General features: G+C 37.3%; 1 protein-coding gene and 1 non-coding gene across 2 annotated transcripts; one reads left to right on the forward strand and one right to left on the reverse strand.

Annotated features, from left to right (window-relative positions):
- The first annotated feature begins 7,578 nt into the window (after window positions 1-7,578).
- On the forward strand, window positions 7,579-8,241 carry LOC107479251 (uncharacterized). Its single transcript, XM_016099400.1, has one exon. It carries the CDS (start codon window positions 7,579-7,581, stop codon window positions 8,239-8,241), a length of 663 nt encoding a protein of 220 aa, XP_015954886.1.
- Window positions 8,242-13,452: 5,211 nt separating this feature from the next.
- Window positions 13,453-13,556, reverse strand: LOC127745861 (small nucleolar RNA R71). Its single transcript, XR_008007485.1, has one exon. It is a non-coding gene; the product is annotated as a small nucleolar RNA R71 (small nucleolar RNA).
- Between the last annotated feature and the right edge of the window lie 370 nt (window positions 13,557-13,926).

Raw genomic sequence — 13,926 nt, forward strand, 5'->3', positions numbered from 1 at the left:
TCTTCTGAATCTCTGCTTTCCTACTGTCTTCTTCTTCAAACACGCAAGGCTCCTTCCATGGCAAGCTGTATGCAAGGGTTTCACCGTTGTCAGTGGCTACCTCCCATCCTCTCAGTGGAAATGTTCAACGCACCCTGTCACGGCACGGCTATCCATCTGTCGGTTCTCAATCAGGCCGGAATAGAATCCAGTGATTCTTTTGCGTCTGTCACTAACGCCCCGACTTCAGGAGTTTGAAGCTCGTCACAGTCATTCAATCATTGAATCCTACTAGATTGAAGCACGTCACGGTCATTCAATCATTGAATCCTACTCAGAATACCACAGACAAGGTTTAGACCTTCCGGATTCTCTTGAATGCCGCCATCAGTTCTAGCTTATACCACGAAGATTCTAATTAAAGAATCCAAGAGATATCTACTTAATCTAAGATAGAAAGGAGGTGGTTGTCAGGCACACGTTCATAGTTGAGAATATGATGAATGTCACGGATCATCACATTCATCCGGTTTAAGAACAAGTAATATCTTGGAATGGAAGCAAGCGTAATTGAATGAAAAACAGCAGTAATTGCATTAATCCATCAAGACACAGCAGAGCTCCTCACCCCCAACCATGGGGTTTAGAGACTCATGCCGTGGAAAGTACACAAAGAAACGTGTAAAGTGTCATGAGGTACAGATACAATGTCAAAAGATACTATTAATAGTGAACTAGTAACCTAGGGTATACAGAAATGAGTAAATGACGTAAAAATCCACTTCTGGGTCCACTTAGTGTGTGCTTGGGCTGAGCAATGAAGCATTTTCGTGTAGAGACCTTTTCTGGAGTTAAACGCCAGCTTTTATGCCAGTTTGGGCGTTTAACTCCAAGTTTTATGCCAGTTCCAGCGTTAAACGCTGGAATTTCTGAGGCTGATTTGCCACGCCAGTTTGGGCCATCAAATCTCGGGCAAAGTATGGACTATTATACATTGCTGGAAAGCCCAGGATGTCTACTTTCCAATGCCGTTAAGAGCGCGCCAATTGGGCTTCTGTAGCTCCAGAAAATCCACTTCGAGTGTAGGGAGGTCAGAATCCAACAGCATCTGCAGTCCTTTTCAGTCTCTAAATCAGATTTTTGCTCAGAACCCTCAATTTCAGCCAGAAAATACCTGAAATCACAGAAAAACACACAAACTCATAGTAAAGTCCAGAAAAGTGAATTTTAACTAAAAACTAATAAAAATATACTAAAAACTAACTAGATCATACTAAAAACATACTAAAAATGATGCCAAAAAGCGTATAAATTATCCGCTCATCAATGTTGATTGGGGTCTTCTTGGGCACTTCCTCCAAATGAGCAGTTGTTCTGAACAAGGGGTGATGAGCTGGGATTTTAATTCAAAGTTGTTGGCATGTATGGTGGGCTTTTGGATGCTGCTTCCATAATTTCCTGGGTTTGGATTGATGTAAGAGCCTAGAACTCTCCTCTCTTGCCTAGCATGATTTACAGGGCCTTCTCTGGCATGGTTGTGAGCTTCTCCTCCATGTTTGTTTCAAAGTATTCCTCCTCTTCCTCAGCACAAACAACTCCTTTCCCTCTTGTTTCCCTCCTTAATCTCCAGAGGGTCCTCTCAGGTCCTGAATCGAAGGAAGTTGAAGCTCTGCTTCTTCTCCCTATCATACAACTAACAGAGCACACAGCAAGAAATACAATGAAGATATTATTCTTGTTAGGGTGATTGTTAGTGTCAGTGGTGCAAATTATCAAACATTTAGTAGGTTAGTGAGCAGAATTGTAAATAGCAACAAGAAAGAAAGAAAACAGAGAGGGTATAGAGGATGAGGAAGAAACTGAATCAACTGAAGATAAATGACTAGATAAAGTAAACAAACAAAAGAAAAAGAGAATGCTCAATCTAGTGAACTTCCAACTTAATCATTGTTGATACAAAATCAATCCCCGGCAACGGCGCCATAAACTTGATGCACGAAAACTTGTCTCTCAACAAATTTCCCTTCGGCAAGCATACCGAATAGTCGTCAAGTAAAAACTCACAATAGAGTGAGGTCGAATCCCACAGGGATTGATTGGTCAAGCAATTTTAGTTGGAAGCGTATGCTAGTTGAGCTAAACAGAAGGTATTTGGTATTGCAAGAAATTAAATGGCGAGAAAGTAAATGGCAGAAAATAAAGTGCAGAATCTTAAATGGGGATTTGGGGAGATGAACATGGAAATAAATGGCAGAAAGTAAAGAGAATGGGTAAGATTAGAAATGGGGAATTTATTGGGCTTAGGAGATGTTGCATTCTCCGGATCAAGTTCATTCTCATCTCTTCCTCAATCAATGCATTCATTGATCTTCTTGGCAATCTTAAGTGATTGGATCCCAAATCCTTGGCAACCCAATCTCTCTAAGCTTGAACAATTACCCAATTCTTTGATTTAATTGCTTATGGGAAGAGATGAAGTATGGTCACTGATTATACCACATGTATTTTCAAATCAAAGTATTGGGAGGATTACATGTCACTATATCCGCCCAGACCCCAATTTGGTCCAACATGAGAAAGCATTTCTAGCATGATCTCCTCATCCCTTTTCCAAGGCTCGGAAGAGATCCAATTATGGAGAGTTTCTTCTTCAAGACAACTAACCAATTGAATTAAGATCGAAAGCTTTCTAGCAAATCAAGAGAAAAGAAAGAGGAAGAAGAATGAAAACTATAATTGATCCATCAAATTACAACAGAGCTCCCTAACCCAATGAAAGGGGTTTAGTTGTTCATGGCTCTGGAAATGGAAAATGGCATAAAAGAATACATGCTTAGCTAAAAATTGCAGAAAAGCAAATATACAGAGGGTAGTTCTCCAAAGTGCCAGGCTTCTCTATAGTTCAAAACTACTCCTATATATACTACTCATCTTGACCTTCTAGTGAGTTCTTCAAGTCTTGAATGTGGGCCTTAGATCTTGAGTTGAAGCAAGTACCATCTTCAGTGGGCTCAGCTTGCAGAAAAGTATGAGTTAGGCATGGGCGTTAGTTAGGACGTTAGTGGCGTTAACACTAAGTGAAAATGTGGGTTCGAGAACGTTAGTGGCAATCACCTTTCTCACTAACGTTCCAACCCCAAAATGGTCCACGTTAACTTCAACGTCAGTGGCACTAACGTGACCACTAACATTGCCTCATGATCCTTCGCAAATGTTATTGGGAATCACCTTTTCCAATAACGTTGAATTGTGCCCCCTTTCCCAACGTTAGAGTTCACGTTAACTAGGTTAACGTGGCTCTTAACGTGGGCATGCCTAAGCTTCGAGAGCGTTAGTGACACTTACCTTTGTCACTAACGCTCCAAACTCCCCTCCTCTCCATGTTAGAGTTCACGTTAACTAGGTTAATGTGGTAGTGAATGCCATTTCCAACGTTAGTGACAAAGGTGAGTGTCACTAACATTGGCTCATCATGCTTAGCTCCACGTTAACTTTCACGTTAGTGGTCTTAACGTGACCACTAACGTGGGCAATGTTGGCTTGATCCAACGTTAGTAACAAAGGTGAGAGTCACTAACGTTGGCATTGTCTTCTCCTTCCACGTTAGAGTTCACGTTAACTAAGTTAACGTCACTCTTAACGTGACCAATTGCCAATTTGGAGCGTTAGTGGTATTCAATTTTACCACTAACACTGGAGCTTCCTTTTTCTCTACGTTAACTACCACATTAATATAGTTAACATGGCAATTAACGTGGGCTTATAATGGCTTCGCAAGCGTTATTGGTGGTCACCTTTTTCATTAATGCTACAAGCTTGTCCCTATTCTACGTTAGTAGTCACGTTAATTAGGTTAATGTGACTGCTAACGTGGCTTCTTCTTGTTTCCTTTGTCCTGAAATCAAGCAAATAAAGTGTATCAAAGCTCTAGCCCAAGTCATGAGATTATGCATCATGAATTTGTGATTCAATCCTTGCATAATACTTATGAAATCATGTAAAATTCACAATAGTTGCTTGAATCAAGGTGTAAATGAAATTTCATCCAAAACTTGCTTATTTCCTAAGAAAATACATGAAACTACCTTAAAACAGTAAAGAAAAGGTCAGTGAAACTGGCCTAGATGTCGTGGCATCAAAAACCCAAAAGCAAACTTGAAGTATAAAATGCTATAAACCCTAAGAGAGAATTTCCTAATCGACACTACTCTTACTCCTACTCCTACTATGTGTTTTTCCTATTCTAAGATGGCCACTGTGGGTACGCACGGGTACTTGTGTGCACGCACGCATAGAAATTTCCTCTTGTGCGTATTCACGCTGGCTTGTGCGCATGCACGCTTTGCTGTGTGTGCTTTCCCTTGTATTCTACATGTTTTCTCCCTTGTACATGCCATTTTCCACTTTTGGTCATCCATTCTTGCCTTCAAAGGCCTGAAATCACTCACAAACCATATCACGGCATCGAATGACATAAAAGTGGAATTAATTCGCTCTATTAAAGCACAAAATTGCATGTTTTCACATTTAAGATCAAATTGGGGAGAAAACACAAAAGTATGCTATTTTGGTGCTTAAGTGTGAGTTCATGTGCTAGAATCCATCTAAATTGAGTCAAATTATATCATCAAATATGGACTCATCAACTCACTTAGAGAACGCATCGTTCCCCTGGAAGCTGCAACAAAGTGCCATTCTAATCCACTTCATAAAAGGCCGAAAAACCCACTACAAGTACTAAAAGCCAGAATTGGAAAGTGTATAAATAGATAGGAATTTGATTTTATTTGGGAGATCTATTTGATTTTTCATTTTAGAATTTTAGAATTAAGATCAGATCTGAAATTTTCCTTTCTGTTTTGCTTTCTCTTTTCTGCAACTGTTACTTTCTGTTTTGGGTCTTTTGACTTCGGATTGAATAATTCTTCTGAATTTCTTCATCGTAGAGTTCTCTTTCACTTTTCCTTTGATAGCTTTATGAATTGAAGATCTGATCATTGTTTTCTTTCTGTTTACCATTCTTCTGCAATTTCTTCTTTTCTGTTTTATTAAGAGAGCATTTGAGATCTTAGTTTTCTTTTTGTTTTGTTATTCTTCTGCAATTGTCGATTTCTCTTTTAAGATTTTAACGTTGATTTAAGTTTCATTCTATTTTGATTCTTCTGCAATTTTACATTTGTGTTTTGGGTATTGAAATCCTTATTTGAATTTCTTCATCTGAGAGTTCTCTAATTTACTGCACTTTACATTTTCTAGTTTAGTTTTGATTCCCAGTACCCAGATCCCTTTATTCTTCATGCAATTTAACTTTCCTGTCAATTTAGATTCAGCATTTTAAATTACTTGCACTTTAAGTCTCAGTTATTTACCTTTCTTGTAATTTAAGTTTCAGTTCTTTTAATTTCTTGCACTTTAAGTTTCTGCAATTTACCCTTTCAACACTTTAAGATTTTCCCAATTTACTTTTGGGATTTTATTTTCCTTGCAATTTCACCTCTCTTTGTTGAATTTCACCGAAATCTTGAGATATTCGCTTAACTAAATTCATCACCATACTAAACTTGCTCAATCCATCAATCCCTGTGGGATCGACATCACTCCTATGAGTTATTACTACTTGATTCGACCCGGTATACTTGTTGGTGAGTTTGTGTGGAATCATTTTTCCCTCATCAATTTTTTTGCACCGTTGCCGGGAATTGATTTAGATTGACAATGATTAAGTAGGGTGATAATCTCGATTGAGCATTTTTCTTTTGTTTTGTTAAGCACACTAACTATTTGAGATTTTGTCTCTACTAATCCTAACTACACTTAAGGAACAGAGTGCTTTTTTTGTGTTTCTTATTATTTTGGTTGCATGACAGGAGGAAAAAGAGGTGACTCAACTCCTTTTAATTCTGAACCAGAGAGAACATTCTTGAGATTGAAAAGAGAAGCAAGAGGGAAAGGCATAATTGGAAAAGAAGAATTAGAGGAAGAGAATTAAGAGATGGAGGGCAATCCCCCTAATCCACCAGAAGAGGTGGCGAATAACAATGGCCAGCCTCAAAGAAGAGTTCTATCCTCCTACACCTTCTCCAATGTACGAAACTGTGGAAGCAGTATAATCACTCCAATTGTTCATGCCAATAACTTTGAATTGAAGCCTCAGCTTATCACTTTGGTTCAGAACAACTGTTCTTATGAAGGAGGCCCTTTGGAAGACCTAAATCAACACCTCGTCATCTTTTTGAGGATATGTGACATAGTTAAGACAAATGGTGTACACCCAGACATCTATAAGTTGCTGTTGTTTACATTTTCCTTGAGGGATAAGGCAACTCAATGGTTAGAAGAAATTCCCAAAGAAAGCATCAACAACTGGGAGGATTTAGTGAGCAAATTTTTGGCTAAGTGCTACCCACCTCAGAGGATCATAAAATTGAAAACAGAGGTGCAAACATTCACCCAAATGGATGGAGAATCATTTTACGAGGCTTGGGAGAGATATAAATCCTTTATTGGGAAGTGTCCACCAGAGATGTTTAATGAATGGGACAGACTTCAGAATTCTATGAGGGATTGACTCTAAAAGCTCAAGAGGCTTTGGATTATTCTGTTGGAGGTTCAGTTCTTCTAATGAAGATAGTTGTGGAAGCTCAGAATCTAATAGACACTGTAGGCAATAACCAGTACTTCTATTCTCATCAAAGGCAATGCCAACCAGCTCCAAAGAGAGGTGTATTAGAACTTGAAGGTGTGGACACCATCTTGGCACAAAACAAGGTGATGCACCAACAAATTCAACAACAAATGGAGATGATAGCAAAAAGGATAGATGGTCTTCAAGTAGCTGCAGTGAACACAACAAGTCAACCATCACCTACATGGGGATAAAATGAAGAGAGCTATGAAGAGCAGCAGCCTGAGCAAGTCCAATACATGCACAACCAAGGAGTTGGACAAAATAAGTTCCATGGAGATACTTATAACTCATCCTGGAGGAATCACCCCAATTTGAGGTGGGGAGATAACCAAAACCAGCAGCCTTGGTAGAGATATTCAAACCAGAATAACTTCAGAAACATAAACCATCAAAACCATCAAAACACTAACGAAAACCAATACAGAAAACCACAAAACAATCAACCCCTATTTAACTACTATCCACCAAATTACCCAGCAATTTACCAAGACAACTATCATCCACCCTCAACATCCCACAATCAACCACAACCACCCCAAGAAGCTCAAATGATCTCCAACTTGGAAATGATGATGGAAAAGATGATCAAGCATCAAGAATTGGCCAATAAGAACCATGAAGCTTCACTGTGGAATCTAGAGAGGCATATTGGACAATTGTCCAAACAAACAGTGGCTGAAAGAGCACCAAATGCACTACCAAGTGACACCATTCCCAATCATAAAGGAGAATGCAAAGTAATCTAATTAAGGAGTGGAAGAACTTTGGAGAATGACAAAGAAGCTAACAAGAGGCCAGTAGAGAATGATGAGGACAATAGCAAGGAAAAGGTGACAGCAAAAGGAAAAGACCAAGAGGAGTCTAAAAAGAAAGAGGAAGAACATTAAGCCTCAAAGAAAGGGAAACAAATCATGAAGGAGCAACCACATGAGCAGAGAAAAGTGGAGAGGCCATACACTGTTCCTCTTCCATACCCTCAAAGGTTCGACAGAGAGCTTAAGGACCAACAATTCCCAAAGTTCCTAGAGATTTTTAAGAAGCTGGAAATCAATATTCCACTTGCTGAAGCCTTGGAACAGATGCCTCTATATGCGAAATTTCTCAAGGATCTTATCAACAAGAAGAAGAGTTGGGATGAACGAGAAACTGTGATCCTCACCCAGGAGTGCAGTGCTGTGATTCAAAAAGGCTTGCCACCAAAACTCAAGCACCCTGGAAGCTTCTTTCTGTCATGTACTATTGGTAGCATGCAAATTAACAAGGCCTCGTATGACTTGGGCTCAAGCATCAATTTAATGCCCCTCTCCATGATGAGAAGACTATCCATAGAAGAGGTGAAGCCTACAAGAATGTCCTTGCAACTAGCTGATAGGTCACTTATCAGACCCAATAGAGTGGTAGAAAATCTCCTGGTTAAGGTAAAAAAGTTCATATTCCCTGCTGAGTTTGTCATTCTAGACTTGAATGAAGAAGGAAATGATTCCATCATATTGGAAAGACTTTTTCTAGGCACAACAAGGACCATTATAGATGTAGAGAAAGGAGAAATGATCTTGAGGGCACATAAGGAGTAAATAACCTTGAATGTCTTTAAGAAGATGCAGCATCATGCTAAAGAGGAAGGCTGCATGAGAATTGAGGAGGACGATTTAAAGTGGAAGGAAAAGCCTAAGGAATTGGTTACCAACTGACCTCTGGTGCAAAAGAAAGACATTAAAAAAATCAAGAAAGCCATGAGGGTGAGAAAGCTGAGGAAAGATTGCAAAAAGGGGATACAAGTTTGATCACAAGGAAGAAGACTCCTGACATCAAATCTGGTGCCAAGAAGGATGGGTCACCGAAGAAAGGAAAGAAGAGCAAGAAAAAGGCTCCAAAAGGGTGGAGAAACAAAAGAATCCCAACTGAAGTGTTCTCAAAATGAGACAAAGTGAAACTGATCTACCAATAGTTAGAGGCAGACCCACAATCTTATGATTATTATACTATCAATAAGATACTCTCGTTGGAGCATATAGAGATTGTTCATCAAAGCATAGGAAGAAGGCTCACAGTGAGAGGGGACAGACTGAGGCATTATGCTCATCAACCACCTTAATAGGAAGCCAATGTCAAGATAGTGACAATAAAAGAGCGCTCCATGGGAAGCAACCCTTGCTTTAATATTTCTACTCTTATTTTAATAATTGAGGGTTCTTCTAACGTGAGTTTGAGCTTTCATGGGTAGATTTAATGGGTGCATATATCATCTTGAGGTATGTGTCTAATTTCTAAGTTTGGTGTGTCTAAAGGCACTCTAAAGTGGTTTTCCAAACACAATGATCATATAACCATCTTAGGATTTGTACTCATTCATTTTATTGAGGCATATAGCCAAACCTTAAGTTTGGTGTTCTACATGGGGCTTTGAGTCTCAAGAAAGTCACATCTACTCAACAAGGATCAAGATCATGATAGAATGAACCATATCTTGCATCCTTTTGTTGAATATTATAGAAAATAAACTGATTCCCTAGGATGATTAAACTAAAGTGACAAGAAGCAAAGATTTCATATGAATTAATGAGAAACAAGTTTGGTGTCAACCAAAACTAGGTTGACCCACACGGTTACTTAGTCATGGACAGGGAACACGTGACAAGATTTTTACTATTCTGATATTAACTTTTACTCACTTGCCGCCATTTCCTTTAGAATTCACTTGTGTTGTTTTGATTCAAATGGATAGGTATGAAGAAGATTGAGGAAAGGACAAAACTATACCATGTATGGTTTCCCCAAGGAAAAAAGTATGTCACATGTGAATGGTTGGGAAGCACAACTTTGCAAGAATCAGTACCTAGGAGACTGATGAGCGGATAATTTATACGCTTTTTGGCATTGTTTTTAGGTAGTTTTTAGTAGGATATAGTTACTTTTAGGGATGTTTTCATTAGTTTTTATGCTAAATTCATATTTTTGGACTTTACTATGAGTTTGTGTGTTTTTCTGTGATTTCAGGAAATTTCTGGCTAAAATTGAGGGACCTGAGCAAAACTCTGATAGAAGGCTGACAAAGGACTGCTGATGCTGTTGGATTCTGACCTTCCTACACTCGAAATGGATTTTCTGGAGCTACAGAACTCTAAATTGTGCGATTTTAACGGCGTTGGAAAGTAGACATCCAGAGCTTTCCAGCAATATATAATAGTCCATACTTTATTCGACATTAGATGATGCAAACTGGTGCTCAACGCCAGTTCCATGCTGCATTCTGGAGTCAAACGCCAGAAACACGTCACGAACCAGAGTTGAACGCCAAAAACACGTTACAACGTGGCGTTCAATTCCAAGAGAAGCCTATGCAAGTGTAAAGCTCAAGCTCACCCCAAGCACACACCAAGTGGGCCCCGGAAGTGGAATTTTGCATCAATTACTTACTTCTATAAACCCTAGTAGCTAGTCTAGTATAAATAGGACATTTTACTATTGTATTAGACATCTTTGGTCTCAGTTTCAATCTATCATTCATTTTAGGAGACTATTGATCACGTTTTGGGGGCTGGCCATTCGGCCATGCCTAGACTATCACTTATGTATTTTCAACGGTGGAGTTTCTACACACCATAGATTAAGGGTGTGGAGCTCTGCTATACCTCAAGTTTTAATGCAATTACTACTATTTTCTATTCAATTCAGTTTATTCCTGTTCTAAGATATTCGTTGCACTTCACTATGATGAATATGATGATCCATGACACTCATCATCATTCTCACCTATGAACGCGTGATTGACAACCACTTCCGTTCTACCTTAGGCCGGGCGCATATCTCTTGGATTCCTTAATCAGAATCTTCGTGGTATAAGCTAGAATTGATAGCGGCATTCATGAGAATCCAGAAAGTCTAAACCTTGTCTGTGGTATTCCAAGTAGGATTCAGGGATTGAATGACTGTAACGAGCTTCAAACTCAAGATTGTTTGGCGTGATGACAAACGCAAAAGAATCAATGGATTCTATTCCGACATGATCGAGAACCGACAGATGATTAGTCGTGCCGTGATAGAGCATTTGGAACTTTTTCACTGAGAGGATGGGATGTAGCCATTGACAACGGTGATGCCCTACATACAGCTTGCCATGGAAAGGAGTAAGAAGGATTGGATGAAGGCAGTAGGAAAGCAGAGATTCAAAAAGAGCACAGCATCTTCATACGCCTATCTGAAATTCTCACCAATGATTTACATAAGTATTTCTATCTTTATTTTCTGCTTATTTATTATTATTATTTGAAAACTCCATAACCAATTATTATCCGCCTAACTGAGATTTATAAGATGACCATAGCTTACTTCATACCAACAATCTCCGTGGGATCGACCCTTACTCACGTAAGGTTTATTACTTGGACGACCCAGTGCACTTGCTGGTTAGTTGTGTGAAGTTGTGAAGTTATGTTTGGAATATGGTATCATGCACCAAGTTTTTGGCGCCATTACCAGGGAAAGAACGAATATGAATGCCATCATTAGAGATCACAATTTTGCCTATCAAGTTTTTTGTACCGTTTCCGGGGATTGTTCGAGTTTGGACAACTGACGGTTCATCTTGTTGCTCAGATTAGTTAATTTTCTTTTTATTTTATTTTCAAAAAATTTTTCAAAAATCTCTCAAAAAAATTTATCACCTGTTTTCAAAAATTTTTAGAATTTTTAAGAATGAATTCTAGAGTTTCGTGTAACATGTTGAAGCCTGGTTGGCTGTAAAGCCATGTCTAATTCCTGGACTGGAGCTTTTGACTAACATTACATGATTCCTGGAATTCTGATTGAGGACTTTGGATTCATTACTTTTTTTTTCCAAAATATGTTTTCGAAAAATTTATTACAAAAATCCAAAAAAAATTAATAAAATCATTAAAATAAAAATATTTTGTGTTTCTTGTTTGGTCTAGTGTCAATTTTTAAGTTTGGTGTCAATTGCATGTTTTAAAAATTTATGCATTTTTCGAAAATTCATGCATGGTGTTCTTCATGATCTTCAAGTTGTTCTTGGTAAGTCTTCTTGTTTGATTTTGATTTTTTCTTGTTTTGTGTCTTTTGATGTTTTTCATGTGCATTTTTGCATTCATAGTGTCTAAACATGAAAGATTTCTAAGTTTAGTGTCTTGCATCTTTTCTTTGCATCAAAATTTTTTTCAAAAATATGTTCTTGATGTTCATCATGATCTTCATAGTTTTCTTGGTGTTTATCTTGACATTCATAGTGTTCTTGCATGCATCATTAGTTTTGATCCAAAAGTTTTCATGTTTTGGGTCATTTTTATGTTTTTCCCTCTCATCATTAAAAATTCAAAAATAAAAAAAATATATTTTCCTTATTTCTCTCAAAATTTCAAAAATTTCAGTTGACTTAGTCAAAAATTAAAAAAAAAACTTAGCTATTTCTTAAAAGTCAAGTCAAATTTTCAATTTTAAAAATAATATCTTTTCAAAACTTTTTCAAAAAAAATCTTTTTCATTTTTTTTATTATTTTCAAAAATTTTAAAATTATTTTCAAAATCTTTTTCTTATCTTTACTTCAAAATTTCGAAAACGTTACTAACAATTAATGAGATTGATTCAAAAATTTGAAGTTTGTTACTTTCTTGTTAAGAAAGATTCAATCTTTAAATTCTAAAATCATATCTTTTAGTTTCTTGTTAGTCAAGTAATCAAATTTTAATCTTAAAAATCAATTCTTTTTCAAAATATCTTTTCTATCATATCTTTTTCAAAATTTTATCTTTTTTCAAAAATTTGATTTCAAAATATCTTCCAGCTAATTATCTTTTCAAAATTAAATTTCAAATATTTTTCAACTAACTAGTTGACTCTTTGTTTGATTAACAATATCTTATCTTTTTCAAAACCACCTAGCTACTTTCCCCTCTCTAATTTTCGAAAAAAATTACCACCATCTTTTTCTAAATTCTTTTAATTAACTAATTATTTTAAATTTTAATTTTTAATTTTAATTCTTCTTTTAATTTTCAAAAATTACTAACCCTTTTTAAAAATTAATTTTCGAATTCTCTCCCTCTCATCTCCTTCTATTTATTTATTTATTTACTAACACTTCTCTTCATCTCAAAGAATCTGAACCTATCTTCACCCTTGTGTTTGGATTCTTACCTTTTCCTTCTTCTATTCCTTTCTTCTTCTACTAACATAAAGAAATCTCTGTACTGTGGTAAAGAGGATCCCTATTATTATTTTTTGTTTCCTTCTTTTTCATATGAGCAGGAGCAAGGACAATAATATTCTTGTTGAAGTAGATCCTGAACCTGAAAGGACTCTGAAGAGAAAACTAAGAGAAGTTAAATTACAACAATCCAATGACAACCTTACAAAAACTTTCAAAAAAGAAGAGGAGATGGCAGCCGAAAATAATAATGCAAGGAGAATGCTTGGTGATTACACTACACCTACTTCCAAGTTTGATGGAAGAAGCATCTCAATCCTTGCCATTGGAGCAATAAATTTTGAGCTGAAACCTCAACTAATTGCTCTACTGCAACAGAACTACAAGCTCCAAAGACTTCCATCAGAATATCCCTACCAGTTTTTAACTGAGTTCTTGCAGATCTGTGAGACTGTTAAGACTAATGGAGTAGATCCTAAAATTTACAGGCTCATGCTTTTTCTCTTTGCTGTAAGACACAGAGCTAAAATATGGTTGGATTCACAACCTACAGATAGCCTGGACTCATGGGATAAGCTGGTCGTGGCCTTTTTGGCTAAGTTCTTTCCTCCTCAAAAGCTGAGCAAGCTCAGAGTGGATGTTCAGACCCTCAAACAAAAAGATGGTGAATCCCTCTATGAAGCTTGGGAAAGATACAAGCAGATGACCAAAAGGTGTCCTTCTGACATGCTTTCTGAATGGACCATTTTGGATATATTCTATTATGGTCTATCTGAAATCTCTAAGATGTCACTGGACCATTCTGTAGGTGGATCCATTCACCTAAAGAAAATGCCTGCAGAAGCTCAACAACTCATTGACATGGTTGCAAATAACCAAATCATGTACACTTCTGAGAGGAATTCCGTGAATAATGGGATGCCTCAGAGGAAGGGAGTTCTTGAAATTGATGCTCTGAATGCCATATTGGCTTAGAATAAAATGTTAACTCAGCAAGTCAACATGATTTCTCAAAGTTTGAATGGATGGCAAAATGCATCCAACAGTACTAAAGAGGCATCTTCTGAATAAAAAGCTTATGATCCTGAGAACCCTGCA

This window comes from Arachis duranensis, chromosome 3, assembly GCF_000817695.3.
Source record: "Arachis duranensis cultivar V14167 chromosome 3, aradu.V14167.gnm2.J7QH, whole genome shotgun sequence".
Classification (NCBI taxonomy): domain Eukaryota; kingdom Viridiplantae; phylum Streptophyta; class Magnoliopsida; order Fabales; family Fabaceae; genus Arachis; species Arachis duranensis.